This window comes from Pinus tabuliformis, chromosome 3_2, assembly GCF_031772625.1.
Source record: "Pinus tabuliformis cultivar Carrire ecotype Pingquan chromosome 3_2, CPIR1, whole genome shotgun sequence".
Lineage (NCBI taxonomy): Eukaryota > Viridiplantae > Streptophyta > Pinopsida > Pinales > Pinaceae > Pinus > Pinus tabuliformis.
In genome coordinates, this window is record NC_142302.1 from 1098940158 (window position 1) to 1098958960 (window position 18803).

The window sequence follows — 18803 nt, forward strand, 5'->3', positions numbered from 1 at the left end:
AATATAAATCATACGCAACATCATAATTCTTTCCATCATTTAAATAAATGAAGATAAAAATTCCAACCTGCAAACTTTAATGTCCAATTATATCTTGTCTTGCTCCTTGATGACATGAAGAGATTCATGTCAAAGTTATCAATAATGCATTTAATCTTATGACAGAAAGCGGCAGCGCTCTGCCTTCTATTTATCTATCGTCAAGATTCTCTGCATTTGCATTGCCAGTTTTTACACTGATCGTAGCCATTTAATTCTTCTACCATTCTACCCAATTAGACCAAATTCATCACCATCCCAAATGCATTTTGTAATGAATTACACTGATGGCGTTGCAATATATAAAAAGAGCATATTGCACTCACAAAAGTTGGCAATTTGCACAACATTCATTCGCTTAAAGAACCTTTCAGGTGCATATTTTACTGCAGACAAAAGAAACAATAAAAAATCAGGATCAAGCCCAATAAATTCTTATACATAAAGAAAATCAATAAAATGCATGCTTGAGAAAGAATTATATCGTAAATTTCTTTTTGGGTACATGTCACATCCGATGAAAAACCATTTTTTAAAGATTTCTACCCTAAACCAGCTTTCTTGGTGGTATTTGAACTCCACCTAGTGGGGCTTGTGATGTCAGATTATTGGAGTATTAACATTCCAAAACTAAAGTGGAAATATAATAAACTCACGGTGAAATGACATTTGGTAGCAAATTGGTACCAGAACCACCACATTGATGCAATAAAAACTTAAAAGGGATCTGCCGCATTTTATGAGTCAATCCCATTCGACAAGAAAGTCGATATTGCATCTCTCAGGTACCTTATGTATTCAGTTTTCTAACATAGTATCAAAACAATTATCGATCCGAACCTGGAGTAAGTTCAGGTGGGGGTCTGAGATCAAAAGGGAGAGTTTCAGATAAAATCGTCTTAACTGGGGATACTGACTGCACAATATATCAGGGGAGATGTTCTCATATCAGAGACTTTTAAAGTCTCTTTCCTAATTTTTAACTTAGATACTGTGTCCTACAAAGATGGAGTGTTGAAGGGGTTTTACTGGGTTGGTCAAGACTATATTTTGAGGAAGGGAAGTCCCTTGGAGATCATGGTTCACAGCTTCTGGAAGACTATTAAAGTAGTCTTTTGGAAATAGAAGTAAAAGAATGGATACTCAGTGATGACAAAGCAAAAACTAATATTGAACTAGCAATTTTGAGCACACAATTTAAATCCAATAAAAGCCTCACAAGAAGTACAGGTACAATTAAATGAACAAATCTGGATCCAAATCTCATAATATGACGTTATCAATCACAACTTGTTACCAAAGTTATTTTACTAACAAAGTTGTTTTACTAACAGCTTACCTGCCAAGAACCTTTACAGTAGGTAATACTAATATTCCATTAGTTATTAGAGATTATGATTGTAAATCCTATGGCAGGTGAATTGTGTGAATATGACAATAACATGGTGAAGAAAAACTCCTTTAGCAAAGTCAGAACCCAACAAAGAAAGAGATAAGACAACATATTATTGTGGTAAACCAACATAGATCCATCTTGACTCCAGATCTATCAAGCAATGAGAGGGATCAAATCTCAAGGTACAAACATTTCCTCAAGTTCAATCTTTAAACCTCTTTTTTAAACGCAAAATCTCCCTAAATTTTTTTAAAAACTTTGCTTATTAGATACTCTTCTAGAGGATAATAATAGTTATACAAAAGTAAAGCCTAAATTTTCAGACATAAAGACTATAGATACATATATCAAAATTATTGAAACGGGATTCCCTACTTTTTTTTGAAATCTTTGCCTACAAGGCACTGATACAAAAATAAAACCTAATTTGGTGTTCTAGAGGGGAATGCACATAAATCAAAATCACTGAAACAGTATTCCCTAACTCTTTTTGAAAACTTACTTTTTGCCTATAAGACACTCTAATACAAAATAAATCCTAATTTACCAATAATAACCACCTGTGAGATTGACAACTCAAGGTCCTAATCCCTGAATCGCTCTGTGAATCTTGTGTCTATATATAGCTCTCACACAAAAGGATTCCAATTCAGCACAACAAATTAACAATTGGAGAAGAATACCATGGGCAAAAACTATGGGTTGTGAAAACCGTGAGTCAAAATGTTTACATAACAGTAAATTGACTATATTATTTTAATTATTAATTATATATATATATATATATATTATTTTATAGGCTACCCTAGTGAAGAATGCCATGGTAAAAAACCTATGTTGCATGAGTTTCTAAAACATGGGAACTTAGGTACGGGTGTCTGGAACAGCTAGAGGCTTCCTCAAAATTTACAGGAAATGGCTAATCGGATAATATTACATAATAATAAAATATATATATATATATATATATATATATATATATATATATATATATATATATAAAACATATTTTTAATTATATAATTTATATAATAATCAAAATATTCAAATATTAAAATAAATTTAAATATATAAATAATAAATATATAATCTCTCTTACATATAAATATATTCTCTGGGTGTCATTATCAGTTCTCTGACACGACCAGTCCTTGAAACAATATGGCTTAAATAGACAAAGGAATAGTTTTACATATGTTTCTCTAATTATTCTTAAGAGAAAAAAGCAAAGCAACTCTAATGTTTAAACATTGACTGCCACATACAATATGCACACACAATCTTGTGCGATATATATACATAAACAGCAAAAGAAATACTCATCAACATGACATCCCAGATATCAACTTTATGTTGAGGTGTCAAACGCTTCCTCCAATTTCTCAATTAAGGGTATCGGCGTTAAGGATGTCTTTGCCCTTTTTTCCGATGAAGGTTTCAACATAGGCTCATGTTTTGTGGGCAGTTCATCATATTTCTCTACAAGCTTTGTATTCCCCAACCCCGGGAAACGTCGGAACGCCAAAAAAAACAACCGTCAAAGCTCCCAGAACTGTCCCCAGCTCCCATTGCAGCGCCTGCTGAAAAGATAACATTTCCATACAGTTCCAAAGCTCCCAAGAGCGCATGAACCATTGGAACATGGTTCCCAACTCTCAAGAGCGATTCCGGTGTAATAGAGGAAAAAACCATGGGCTGTGAAAACCACGAGTCAAAATGTTTCATAAGGGTAAATTAACTATTTTGTTTTAATTAAATAATTCTTTTATAGGACATTACAACATCTCTTCCATATTGGGTTGGCGAACATCATCCTCAAAATTCGAAAATCGTCGAACATGGTCTGGATCCAAACAAATTCCTTGAGGTTCGATTAAGTTCAATCCATAAATTGATTTCCTCCAAATTGTTCTATTTGGGTTGGTCTGCATGAGGGCGCCTCTTGGCGCAACCATATTGTTGGAATTTCTAAATTTAACTCGTTAGAAATTCTTCCTGTACTATCTAATTTATTTCTTCCTACTTGTTCAATTACTTAACACGTTATTAACATGTAAATACTGAAAATAAATACAAGTACAATATCAACACATACAGATCATCAACTGAAAGTAAACAAGCACACAAGTGACACCATTGTTTTTAGACTAACGTCCCCAGAAAAACCCAATGCAAAAAAACCGGTGCAGCTATTCAGAGGGTTTTATTATTATGCAGTTTCAGAATACAACCTGGGTGCTAGAAATGGCTCACCCAACAGAGAATGTCCTCGGCAATAGTACTTCTCAGTGTTTGACAGATATTCCAGCTATATCATCGTATGAACGATCCCACAGCAACAATGCAGCTTCAACTGCTCTACGTCACTCTGATAAGGATTGCGTCACCCTATCCAGTTCTCCAACTCCCTGTCTATCCCACGAAATCCTCTAGCGTTGCCTCTAGGCCATGCGTCAACTTCTGGAGCCTCTATGTCAGCCCTAGACCCTCTGCGTCACACACGCTGGCCTCTCTGGCTCTGCGAAGTTCCTGGCTACCTCTGGGTGGCCTCTACCTGGCTCTGTGTCAAACTCTCTCGGCTCTGCGCTGATCCTCCTGGTACTAACTCTACCTCTTTGTTATGTATTCACTGCCCCTCGGCTGCAACTCAGATCACTCACTCGATTTCCTCAGCAAACCCTGCCCCAAAAAATCGAATTCTTGATCTCTTTCCGTGTGTTCTCCAACTAACCCTCAAGCCTCCTCTTATACTTTTCTCGTTGGTCCATCAACGGCCGAGATTAAATCTCTAATCAATGGATAAGATTAGATTTGGCTTGATCCATGACTTTTGGACCATTCTAACCCACTTTTATTAATACACAATATTTTATTTTTCCTAAGTTTAGATTCTGCCCAAACCATTTCTGAGTCTTGGAGATCTCATGTGCTTTAGCCTCTCCACCAATTTTCGTGGCTAGAGCACATCCGATGTTACCCCAAATCAACACATAGTCACCGAGTTCGGCGAACATCATCCTCAAAATTAGAAAATCGTCGAACATGATCCGGATCCAAACAAATACCTTGAGGTTTGATCCATAAATTAATTTCCTCTTTGTGAATCATTGTATTCAGGTTCTTTTGCAAGAATCATTGTATTTAGGTTCTAATTCACACATACACTGATGGAGATGGAGATGAATTGCCCATTACCAGGCCTCGACGATGGCCAAGCTCGAGTGATGGTTTCCTAATTGCCATATCCTCAAACATTTTCCAAATTACGAAATCCTCGAACTCAAACACGAACACAGTGACTTAGGGCGCAACTAGGTCACAATCCGTGGGACTCTAAAGTTTAAGCGTATGATGCGAGTTATAAAATTCAAAAGAAGCTCTCTGGCTTGATTCTAGTGTTCCACAGGAACACGCACTCGGTGCAGATGGACACCTGGGGGAAAGTTTCCCCACGTCCCCCTTTTTGGGAGACATGGGGAGACACAGGGGGGACGTGGCCCTATTAGCTATGTAATTCATGGTAATGTTAAATCCTTAAAATAAAGAGTGACATTCTCCTTTATCTTTCATTTTCATCCTTTTACTTAAATTTTTAACATTACCATGAAATGACTCGGGATGTTTAAGAGTGGTTCTAACCTCATAGGATTTCATATGGAGAAAGTAGAATTTTAGATTTCACTCAAAATCCAACAGATTTAACAATTTTTCAAGATTTAAGATCAGGGGGATTGCAACATTTACATTGGATTTTGTTATGCACGAGGCTATGGAACTAATATTCAATCAAGAGCACCAAACCCTCTATGTACCTTGATGTTAGTGGCATCAGTTGTCAAACTCCTCTATCATGACCTTGCTAAAAATGTACCCATCACTCAAACAAAATCTTGACTTGACATGCTACATTTTTTCTATCTTATTTTAATGCTTAGAGGGTGATATTGATTACAAAGATCCCAATAGAGGTAATGATTTTGATGATATGTAGGTATTTGTTGTAGCATGATTTTTTTTAGATGCTAGAGACCATCTAGAGCCTATTTGTTGATGTATGAATCAATGTATTTATGCTTTCATTGTTGAATATATATATATATATATATATATATATATATATAAAAAAAATACACTCCAACGTCTCCCCATCCCCACTAAATTTCCCTAAAATTTGAGGGTACTCCCACGCATCCCCCTAGTGCGTCTCCCCACACTCACGTCCCTCCCCCACCCCCCCCCGTCCAGGAGTTTTGGTGGAACATTGCCTGATTCAGAAGAAGATTTAGAGAGATAAGACTAAGAAGAGATATCAACCAACAGTAAATTTGTTCCCAATTCATTTTAAGAAGCACTGGTAAAATGAAAATACTTTGGTTAAGTGGAGTCCTGCTTCAACATGGAGAGATCATAAGATGGTTGTGCAGGCGAATACCTACTTTGACATGAGGTTATGGCAGGATGATTGCTTAGGTGGATGTAGAATAATGCTGCCTTCAAAATGGAGGATAGGGCAGAACAATGAAGTGCCAACATGGGTTCCAGAACAATCAGCAGCATTTTTATTTCATCGAGCCAACCCCTCAAAGTGACTTGCTTTTTTAATCAGTAACTCATTTCCAGCAGGATATACGAGTTGGTCAATTCACTTGTCAAGGTCATTTCATTCCGTATTTTTAGAACTGGCAAAATACTATGCCTAGGTGGATTCCTGCTTCAACATGAAGAGATGACAAGATAATATCATAATTGCTTAGGAAGATTCCACGATTAAAAATTGAGGATATAATGGTTCAATGGATCATGAACACAAGTCCCCGAATCCGGAAAGAAAAGCTAAAAATAAAATAGTAGAGTTTCATAAGGTTGTTGTAATCATCGTTATAAGTTTTTGATCTTAACTGATAATTTGATAATTAATAAGCAACATTGATAATTTTAAAGACCATTCCAACATGATTCTGAAGCATAACAGCATGTTTGTCAGCCACCTCCAGATGTCTAAGTCAGCAGTGACTTAAGTTGTTTTCTCGAAGAAAATGGCAGGACTAAATAATAGTGTGGGTAAGATAAGCAGCAACATAGCACGTAACGATAGATCAGATCTTAAGAGCGGGACTTGACCATAGTGATAGATCAAACCTTGAGAACAGATATTGAGAGATCAGACCTTGAGAGCAGATATTTACATAAGGATATATCATACCTTGAACAGGAATGGAGTTTAGTGTTTTGGCCTTTAGAATTTTAACGTTTTGAAAGTTTTTCATCAAAAAATATTATTTTGGACATCAGTCAGTCAAAAAAGCACTGGAAGTTTCAGGAAACATTTCAAAAATTCAAGATCCATTTCATTTTCCATAGGATCCATTTCCTTCTTCAGAAGATTGATTTCCAAGACAGATCTTGGAAGAGATCCAGATCACAAACAAAAGGGTAGTGAATCCAGTAACAACGGTTATAGCTCATTATCAATAGGCGACAACATCCTACTAGGGTATGTAAAGACCGGACAAAAGTATTCCATCTCTCATTTGCAAACTTGCCAAAGCAATATGACAGAGCAATCCAATCATAAATGCTTCAGTTCCTTACCTGCTGCTGATAAGTCCCATAACCAGGAAAGCCACCATAACCATACATCGCTGGATCTTGGGCCGGAGGAGCATAACCATAAGCTTCATAACCTTGACCATAACCGTAATAAGCTCCACCACCATTCCATTGATTTGGATCTGGTTGAGGCTGCACTCCCCAGCTTGCAGTCTGCAGCAAAATATACATATGCCTGTGAGAAAGCTAAAAAGTAGAAATATTTTCAATGAAAGTGATAATTCAGAAAGACATCCAAATGAAAATGAACAAAATATATCATAGGCTTACCTGCTTGTTTGCTGGAGATCGACCCCAAGAAAGGCGAATAGATTGTTGACCAATAACAGTGCCGTGTAACTTTTGCAAAGCTTCCTCGGCAGAGGACCTAATACACAATTATCTCAAAATTCAAAGCATAGAGATGGTAGAAAATACTAAATCTGACTTTAAAATTCAGATATAACTATGAAGATGTAACAAATACTTCTTTTTTATTTTCGACGTGATTGCTATTCTGGCTCTTAATCCATCAAATAGATCCAGTATAATGCTATATTTCATTTTAATCAGGACAGATTAATAATTCTATGTTTCATTTTAACATGCAATGAAGTCTTGTGCAAATAAGGGTACAGTCATAGACTACCACAACCATGCAACTCTACCCATAAGTAACAGAGGCCAAACCTGTTAGTGAATTGTACAAAACCACATCCTTTGCCCACTGGTATTTTCACATACACAATCTCTCCATATGGCCCAAAAACCTGCCTCAGATCTTCATCCGTCGCATTTGGATCTAACCCACCAACAAATATCTGCATGAAAGAGTCCAAAAGTGAATAATAAAAAGAAATGTGCCTTAAAAAGACTTGGGAGTACAGAAAGACATACACTTACAGTTGTATTATTTGGATCATTGTCTGACTGGAAGCCCTGACTAGCAACTGCACCACCATATGCCTGTGTGTAATAGTTACCTGAACCAAAAACAAACTAAGGCTAGCAAAACTAGTTTCCAAAACCATGCTTGGGGTGTTGAAAAATTGCGTGCAAAATGTCCTGAAGAAAAGCAAACAGAATGAACAGGCAAAAGAAAGGTGATACCCAGATGACCTCTATCTACCTCAAAAGTAAAATCTTCAGTAAACATATTGTGACTTGTTTAACCATTGATTGTATGCTTTATTTATTAAAATCACATCAACAATATATTCAGGTTTACTATGCAATAACAGAACCAATTCCCACCCACAATAAAATTGGCTTATGACATAGAACCCCCATATTAATTATTAGAACTGTTAAAAGGGTGGCTAACTTGGGAGTTCCCTCTTCTACTTGGAAATTACAAAAGAGTTTTCCAGAGGGATCACAAACAAGATTTCAAGTTCTATGTGAATATCTATATGACCTCATTTTCCAGTACAGGTCATAGCCATCTGAGATGGATAACAAGCAACAAGATACTACCAAGTGCATGTTTGAAGTTCAACCAAAATCTACTTACAACTAGCATAACAAGGGTTTTAAATTTTAGACTGCCCAAAACAATCGATATTTAGTCTGTGCTCCAAACTTTAAGTATATCATCATACAAGTAGCAGTAAAATTTCAATAGCTATCAAGAATGAAATATGCTATTCATCAATAGAAAACTTTCCAGGCACTGCCTATTTCAATAGAACTATAGATATAATAGAAATGTTAAAACTAAACTTGCATTGTTAATAGTAACAACTAGGGCAAACTCGTATTGATATCACAGCCAGCTGGATGTGAAGTTCAGGACAATGACTTTGAACCGTCTGTGGCTCAGCAAATAAGGGCTGGTTGGCACCACAATGCTTAAACAACATCCTGTAGCAGAGAAGATCACAGGGTACAAGGGAAGGGCTTTTTCTCTATGTTTGCATGAGAAGTAGGGAAGTTCGAGGAAATACTTGCAAAAGATAAATGTTAATTTCCCCCAAGCATGGCAGGAAAACTGTTCTTCAGAAGGTGAATAAAAGAACTTCAAGGTTTGGAGGTTGCAAGGAGGTTCTATAGATTTAACACCTTGACCAAAGAGTTACTTTATGTAAACCCTCATTGAATGGACGCATCTCAAGCAGGCATAGTGCATGGGAAAAGTAAGCCTGAACATATAAATGGACTGTGAAATTTAATCGTATGTAAGATACACCCAGCATGATTTCTATGTGGATTAGCATTCCAACCTTACAGTGGAGTGGCGAGTGTAGTGTATGGGAAAAGTAAGTCTTAACATATCAATGGACTGGGATTTGATACTATGTAAGATGCAACCAGAATGGTTGGAGAGTGAATTTAGCGTTCCAACCCTTTTGGTGGAGTTCTTAGACCAGACAAACTTGTGATCCATCAGGAAAACTATGGAAAAACTATTAATAGTGCCCGAGCAACAAGCAAATGGAAGATCATAAAACGTGCAACAATGTTAGTTCTGATCTTGATTTAGAGAATGGTTTGCCAGGCTCTCTAAGTTTGAATCTGTTGGAATATTCATGAACACATAACCAGCAGTCCTGAAAGGCAAAGGACGACACAAAGCCTTGTTGGGTAAAGGAAAATATAGAAGACAACCCAGACCAAGGAAACTGATAAGTAGAAAGAGAGGAATGGGAACCCAAGAGAACAAACTAATGAAAGAGTAACCATCCAGGGATTGGATCTAGAAATATTGACAAGAATTAATTTCAAAAGGTGGCAAGGTGGTTCTGCAAAAGCCAGCACGAGAAAACCAGGTAGAATCCTCCTTGTCCTCAAATAACCAAGAAGCAATACAGAAGCAATGGTTCAGTCAGAGGCACCAATCATTTTGAACCAGCAGAGACAATTCCCCGACCAAAGGGCAATAGAACCAGTTGGATGAGGGAAAACATTCAGTCAATTTTTTCAGGAAAATAATAAAAGATGGTAGATTTTGGGTATAGTTTTTATGAAAGATAGCTGTGTTGGAAGATAAGATAATGTTGAATCAGAACAATAAATGAATCAATGTTAGGGCCCATTGGAAGACCAGATCACATCAAAATCATAGGGACAGAGATATCAACCTTGAAGGAAATAGCCAATAAGCACCTCTTACCAAGCTTTGCAGGTCCACTCAGTTTCCAGTATTCTGTTGTAACAGAGTACTAACTTTTACTCCCTCTTTTAGCTTTTTTCAGCTAGACTTTCAGCTAGACATATAGCAACATGTCTTTAGCTTTTTAGTATTGTTTTAGGAGATGCCTTGACACTACCACTTCATATCAACACTAGATGTACTATCTTTAGTCCTTTTCACCTACTTTTGTGGTCTTTTGTTGGACATTGATAAACTTATCTTAAATGTCTACCTACTTATTAACTAGAGAACACCAGCTCAAAAAGAAATAACATCAAATTAAGGTAATTAATTAGTAATGACTTATGACAGATTAATAGCTGTAGATGAAGTTTGTATAGTTTCAATTTATTTATTGTTTGTATTGTTTGTATTGTTTTATTTTATTCGATATCTCGATAACATCCCGATTTTATCTCGAAATCATGATTTTTTGGCCTAGCCGATGTTTGCCGGTTTTTATCGATATTTTGATGGTATCTTGATTTTGCCAATTTTTACCGATATTTTCCCAATTTTTTGGTTTTCCGAACCCTTGCCGATTTTATCCAGATGCCACTGTTCACAACATTGATTTTATTTATAAAACTTCCCAGCAAACCAAGCTATGGATTAAATTAACCCCATATACAATTAAATATAATCCCATTTGCATATTAGATTATTTCGTAACAGATTGAACATTCTCAATGGAGGACATTCGACAAATTAGTGTATCCAAGCCCATAGGCTATATAGTTATTTATAGAGGGGGGAACTCATTATTCAATGTTATTGGGGTAACACTGCGTAAATTGGGATAATTGGAGGGAAACTTGTGGAAAAAGTCAAATTTGGTACAAAAAGGAGGGAAACTCGTTTGTTCCTCAAATTAAAATTAGGAGGGAATACCCCAAAGGGAATCTATAAAAAGGAGAATTATTTTCTCATCATGGATTGTTGATCTTTCTGATTTGTGAGCTGAGGCTCTTGAGGATTTTAAGACCCCTTTCTTTCTGATTGGTTTCAGAGGTGAAAGATTCCACCCTAGCCAATCCCCTTCTCTCTACTATGTTTGGCATGATTTTCTAGGGCATCTTTCATCTGTTTTTTGGCAATCAAGGGAGAACTTCTGAATATTGGCTTGTTAAGGCGAACTAAGGGACACCTGAAGACCTAAATGAGGCAGCAGATGACTTAAAGGTGTAATTTCTGTGATAGTGGATCACCAACAGGGCACCGAACCCTATCTGGGACAGCAGAGTGTTTCCAAGGTATTAATTGGCAGCAAAAATACTTCTGATCCCTTCTCTCTGAGGCTGTGGCCCATCTGATGGCAATTCCTGAGGCAGTGTAGGATATCTTCTTGTGGCCAAGGCAACTATGCAGTCTCCTGAGACCGATCGGTGCAGTGAGAATCTGTGGGGCAAATTCAGGCTGATGCAAGGAGTCTCCTGGCAACAAATTGTGGCCATCGAAAACTGATTAGTTGGCAGCAAAGAGGAGATCCAAGGCTGGTTGAAACAAGGGTTTCAGGTGTCTGTTGGAACAACAAATTTACCAGCCATGCATCCTTAGACAGCGAGGGTTCCTGTGTCAAAATTGGTGACTGAGGGTGAGGATGTTGGATTGCTTCTGTGCTGCTCTGCAGCAGCAAATTGTGGCAAACAAGGCCTGGAGGTAGCAAAAATCTGGGTGAATGTCAGACCTAGGAGCAGTAGGAAAGTACCTAATGCAATATAAATGTTTTGACTTGCTCTGTAATGTGAAATTTGGGAGGACTGTGAGCTTAAACTTATTATGTACTGCTGCATTAACGTCATGTGGATGAGTTGTTAATTACTGGCTACATTGTTTTATTGCATTCAATATTGTCTCTGGTCGCAAAAATTGAAAGTAAATGGTGATAACAGATATAACCTGAATCTTGTCATGCACTCCTTTCAAACCCTAAGGGTAAATTTCCCCCAAGGGATATTACACAAACACTACTCTTGGTTGAGACAGTCATAAAAAATAAGATAAATATTGCAGGTACAAAAATTTGGAGGCACACATTCTAATTTAAGCCATAGATGTCTATATTAGGTTCAATCTACAAGAATCCAATTATGCATATATTCAGTGCCGGCATAAATACATCATGAAAACAGCAGCCAGTAAGTGCAGAAATAATCTCCCCCTAGAGGGCATGTTCTATCTCTGTAAACCCTATTATTTAATGATGATCTGGGTGGATTTCAAAAGGATCAAGCTTGCCAACATGAAAAAAGAATTTAACTCAGATGATTAAACAAAATCATGTACATATTAAAAAAAACTGTATTCTTCTCAATTCACACAACCAGATATGGAGAGATCTCCTACCTTACAGACAGTGTACACACTTACAAGTAGCAGGTTTGATTTAACCTGATGCCACAGTTTGGAACAAATAGTCATAAAATCAAATCTTATTTATAAGAGCCTAACAAGCTCAGGAGGAAACGACGGAAAAATATTGCAATTTAACATATTTTTATTGAATAATTAGAGTCACACCCCAAAACCTATAAAAACTCAGAGGCACCAATATACGCACATTATTGGACCCTCTTAAATTTTAGTTGAGAAGAAATATGTCAAACAGGTATTGGAAACTTGGAAGTTCTACGATTATACAGATTGTGACCAGGAATCAATATTGCTTAAACTTTCACTAAAACAAGTATCAGATGTACTTAAATTTAAGCCACATCAGACTTCATCTATGAAGCTTGTGAATCCTAGACTTGTGTCCATTACTTTTCAACATATTTCAAGGACACTTAGCTTACTGTTTTATCTAAAAGGAGCTGTTAATTTGGACAATTCAATAGGAAATTCAGCAAAGGATATGGACAATTCAATAGGAAGTTCAACAAAGAATATAGAGTGTCCCAAGCTAGGCAATATATTTTACTTTGATTCCACTGAAATTGAGAAGGGCCATATTTAATTGAAAAAGATACCTATGCTAATCTGGCATAACTGTTGGTTAAAAAACAGGAAGAACTGCTGTGACTGAGAAAGCATGTAGCATAAAATAATGACTTGTTTGCAGCAGCAGAAAAATGCTACAACTTTATCAAATGGAGAATTCAGTTTGAACTTTGAATACATAATCACAAAAACTGACCTAATTGGGGCCACCACTAATTAAGGTGCTTTTCTGCCAAGTTTTGTGACTGAGAAAGCATGTAGCATAAATTTACTCCACCACAATACAATACCACTGTCTTTCTGGTGTATCTAAAAGGAGATGCTAATTTGAGCGATTCAATAAAGGAAACTGAGCAAAGAATATGGACAAGGATGCTACAATGGGCTGTCACAAGATAGGAAAAATATTTTGTTTCTATTCTGCTAAAATTGCAAAGGACAATACTTAATGGAACAAGATACCTATGTTCACAAAAAAATAAAAGAAATATGGCTTAACTGTTGCTTAAAAAACAGGAAGAACTGTTGTGACTGAGAAAGCACGTAGCATAAAATAATGACTTGTTTGCAGCAGCAGGAAAACGCTACAAATTTATCAAATGGAGAATTCAGTTTAAATACATAATCACAAAAACTGACCTAATTGGGGCCACCACTAATTAAGGTGCTTTTCTGCCGAGTTTTGTTCCAGGCCCCTAAGTGGAGAAGCCTCTTGGCATCCTGCTTTGAGACAACATAAGTTTCATAAGAGTTCAAGAACTATTAACTCCATTCAAACTTGCCGATTTTCAAGAGGAAAGGAAAACAGTAGGAAGCAAATGATTCTGTAGATCAACTGAATGTAACCACTCTTAACTTCTCTTCAAGTAGTTATTCAGCAGAAAACTTCCCAACGTGGCAATCCTCAATCTCTGAGGATTTCAAGAATTTCAAAACTTTTATGGAGCAACTGTTAGCACTTGTTATACTATGTATACTTCAACAGTAATTTGAACACTCACGGAAAACAGTAGGAGACAGTGGCTCCTACATTAGTTGCGAATGGAGCTTTGAGTTAATAAAGGTTTAAAATAAAAGTATTAACAAGCCAAAAACTAAAGGGTGAAATGTAAGCACTGTACAATCAACTGCCATGAAGAGAGATGAATAACTTATGAAGATTCTAAGGGATAAATGTAATCATGAAGATAGCCAGGGTTGGCTGAATTATCTTCCCAAAATTGAGTTACATGGCATATGTAAAGTTGCCTATCAACAAATTTGTAAAACTAGAAGAACGCATGGATAATCGACCATCCTTAAAAAACATACCTTTCATGGAATAAGGTTGTTGAAATCCCAAGGACTTCTTTGGTGTAGCTTCATTAATACGCATAGGTCTCGAAGAGCAATAAACACCATTCATTTCAGTCATGGCTCGGTTTTTCTCATTCTCATCACCAAATCTGACAAACCCATAGCCTTTGGTACGACCTGTATTTGCATCTATCACAACTTTTGCACCTTTAACAGATGAATATCTACTTTGGAAAGTTTCTTGTAACAGAATATCGGTCACCTCAGGACCCAAGTCTCCAACAAATATGGAATACCCAGTGCCTGGTTCTGTCCGTCTGTCAGCAGCTCCAAAAGTAGCCCAATTCAACCGAAAAGGCTGTTGAGCATTGGGCATGGGTGCACCTTGGAAATTCTGTAAAATTCTTTCTGCAGTTGCACGAGAATCAAGTTCTACGAAGCCATAACCCTCTGGTTGTCCAGTTTGCTTATTCCGAATAATCTTAACAGAAGCAACGACCTGCTCCAGATAGAATCAATTAATTTCAGCATTATAAAACTCAGTATATTCTTCTATTAACAAATTAATGGAATTTTCAACTTGACTAATTTGCAGTTTTTACAGACCCACAACTTAAGAATTTCGTAAAGAACCTTGGTCATATCATGTCCAATAATCATATATAGTATACAGCAAAGCTAGAGGCATCTGAATGCTCCCACATCCATGGCTTATGGCAAAAATCTTGTGAAGCAATAATAAAAATACAGGAAACATGCATTCATCTTGATGTCATATACTAGAAGATAATAGCTTGAAATTATATATAGTTTCCAATCTATGGAGATAAAATGGATACCAAAATTCCTGATCAAAACATGCTTTCATCTTAGTGTCATATACTAGCAGATACTAGCTTGAAATTATATCTCTGAAACCATTAAATCTTGTAAGTTGGCATGCTAAATTCATTGAACAGCAATAATGAAAATACAGGAAACACGCATTCATCTTGATGTCATATACTAGCAGATAATAGCTTGAAATTATATATAGTTCCAATCTATGGAGATAAAACGGATACCAGAATTCCTGATCAAAACATGCTTTCATCTTAGCGTCATATACTAGCCGATACTAGCATGAAATTATATCTCTGAAACCATTACATCTTGGAAGTTGACATGCTAAATTCATTGAACTAGCTCTCGAGTTATTTGCTCGACTATAAAGGTCAACGGTTGGGGATAACTTCATATACAATTAATTAATGCATAGATCTGATGTGCCTGCTCACTTCGGCTCGTTATGTTCGGGGCATGAAGCTTGGCTGGCCACCTTTTTTAGGGGAACAAACCAATCTCCTATCTAGGCAGGATGTTAATTGAAACGCTACTATATGAAACTCACGACCTTGTGCAAGCTGCTCTACATAGGGTCTGAGTGTTGTTTAGCTGCAATCATTCAACTATTAAGGGTTGTTGAGGCACAGTCATGGTTTCCCTCAGTGCTAGGGTAGGTCTGGTGTGCAGTACTCTGGTCTTGGGGGTATTTTTTATCCCAAAGACATCAACTGAGAATTGTGGGGATTTTTTCTTGGAGCTTTGGTTCCATGTTCGCCTCACGCACACTATGTCGACGGATTATTGTGGATTTCAGGCATTGACGTGCCGGTTCCTTTCTTCATTAACATGAGCGCCAGAAATGCTGAAGAGGGAATCAAAATTGCCTGTACTCGCTAGTCCCCTGTTTTATTGTTCTTATGAATCTGCGATAGAATGGTGTTTAGGTTTCTTCTTTTCAGTTGAGGGCACCGTGTTGTCAGCCATCAATCCCCTTGATTCGTGCTGTACCAACAGCCTATTCTTTAAATATGCTCTCTCTACTGGATTTTCTTAATTCCAAATAAGGATGATACCCATATTCCAAAAAAACATATTAACCGAAAGAAAAATGATGCAAAATATGTACAATGCTGGAAGCGATGGAAGCTGCAGGAATGAGCGTGAATATGCAGAAAGTTTAAATCTAAATATATCAATTGAGAGAAAGATCGAACTAGAAGAAAAAGATATACGGGTTGATTTTGAGTAATCTAAATTGCGTCCTAAGATTACGTCCTTAGACGTTATAAAACCTATAGCGCGGAGTCCAAATCGATCTCATGCATGGTTGACAGAGTTTTCTGTAGGGAATCTATTGATCCAAAAACCGAACCCTATCCAATACAGGTTTATAAAAGCTGATAGAGGGAAAATCTGTGAGTAGAGGTAAAACTTCAAAAAGCGCAAATCTGTGAAATGTTGGAAAATCTTTACACGACGAAAGAACAGCCAAAATACTTGAGTCGGGGTTTTCCAAAATCCTATTCTGCAATCTTTGCAATACGGTTTTTCAATAAAAGCAGGATGCATTGATGCAGAGGAATGAAACTCCCTTTGAGCGTGAACAAACAGGGTCTCCATGTTTATACAATGTGTATGCATGCGTTCTGTTATTTCCTTGAATCATCAAAAAAGGGTTTTGCATTCCTACCTCGCCGTTGCTAGTAAAACAGGAAAGCAAGTAATTTTCATCCATCCAGTATTGCAAATCGCCAACCCAGAGCGTCTTAATCTCATCGCCTGACTGCTGTTGACCATGGAATGGCTGTTGCTGCATCTGCATGGGCGCCTGCTGTTGCTGCATCGCCATCCATTGTTGTTGATGCTGCTGTTGTGTAGGTTCCGCGTTCGAACCCAGCGGAGGCGGAGGGGGCGGACCGGCCCCAGTTGTAGGCTGCATCATCATCTTCAATAAAATCCCTAAACCCCTACAACCCTGAGACCAGTTGTTATCGAGGATTGGAATGCTCGGAACGGAAAGTATGGCGTTCTCGGGAGTAAATTGGATTAGATTGGATTGGATTTGGCTGTGTTGATCGATGATCTCAGAAAACCAGAGTAATGTAATTTCACAGGGGAAACGCCGTGTTCTCTCTTTAAGGTAGAATTTATAGGGAACCGAGAGCTGGGAGGGCCAAGACCGTCCGATGTGCCAGCGCGGACAACCTGGCTAAGCCTCCGCCGCTGATCTCTGGATAGTGATTTCACGGCTCCCACACGCACCTCTGCTAAACCCTAAAATAGCGCCCAACCAATCATAAGCCGAGTAATCTACTTATTGATATTATTTTTATAAAATTAAATTGTAGGTTTAAGCCTTTGGGTTATTCTAGTTATATTTTTAATGTCATTGGGCATCTTGTTATTGTAGTTATATTTAGTTATTTATTATTTGAGTTGTCATTGGGCATGTGTGTTATTGTTGCAGGTATATTTAGTTATTTATTTATTTTTTTAATATTTGAGTATTGGTTTAACATTTGTGTTTGGTGGGGATGTTGTATGTACAGGTGGAACTATTTGTAAATCGATTCCAAATATCAAAATTTTAGGATAATATAGTAAAAAGATGGACCTATTTGTAAATCGATGTGTTCCAAATATCAAAATTTTAAGATAATTTAGGTTTATCAGGAATTATTTGTATTAAAATTTTGTTAAAAGTTTGTATTAAATGAAAGTTTTTTAATTAATATGATAATGTCTTTTTTATTATGCAAATTTTAGTGTTGTTAGTGGGTTAATTTGGGTTGTGAAGGTGTTTTGTTGTAGCCATTTTATGGATAGTTGTATTTAGGTAAAGAAATTAGTTTAGAAGGTTAATTAGTATTAAAAGCTTTTTTTTCAATTTGAACACTTTTATTTATTTTAAATATTATTTTAGGTGTGGTTATGTGTAAAATTTTCAACTTATAAATTGTATAATTTAAATATTTATTTGCATGTTATTTGCTTCTAAAAAGGACAAAATACAAGATTGATCACAATAATATGTTTTTGCACATGATATAGGTAGTAAGAAGAGTGCCTAACAAGATTTTTCGCGATCTCATTTAGGATTTTCCCTTCTTTCCTGTTACAATCTTAATTTGTTGCTTATCCATCCCTTGGTCATTCTAGTTGTGTACAAAGAACAAATCATGGAAATTGATTTAGTGGATTATTGTAATGATCCATATGAAGGGTGCTAAATTTGGACAGGTCAAAGTTGCCATGCTCGCTCTCTACCATAGGGATTTTTAGTTTGTGCCTCCTCTCTCAAGTCAAAGAATGATGCCATGAGCAAGATGATGGGGATTCGATTACTTTCGATTATGGACTCAAGTTTTGAGAAGTTGATCTTTGTTAGAACATCGGAAGGAGGAAACACTATATCTAGGTCCCTAGTAATTAGCAGTGAACCATCTCTCCCTCCTCTACATTGTGTTTCCCCCCACTTTGTCTTGGCCTCACTTTCTATTCCAACATTGCATTTTAATTCTCTCACCTTAGAGGATGATGGCTTCTTACCAAATTATTGTCGCCAATTGTCCCCACTTTCTAAAG

General features: G+C 36.9%; 1 protein-coding gene across 1 annotated transcript; it reads right to left on the reverse strand.

Moving 5' to 3' along the window:
- Positions 1-17464, reverse strand: LOC149184509 (polyadenylate-binding protein RBP45-like). Its single transcript, XM_089417549.1, has 7 exons — positions 16909-17464; positions 14409-14892; positions 7928-8007; positions 7715-7845; positions 7316-7412; positions 7028-7198; positions 1-425 (listed from the first exon to the last, which is right to left on the reverse strand). Exons 1-7 carry the CDS (start codon positions 17161-17163, stop codon positions 423-425), a joined length of 1221 nt encoding a protein of 406 aa, XP_089273675.1. The 5' UTR covers positions 17164-17464; the 3' UTR covers positions 1-422.
- Positions 17465-18803: the final 1339 nt, after the last annotated feature.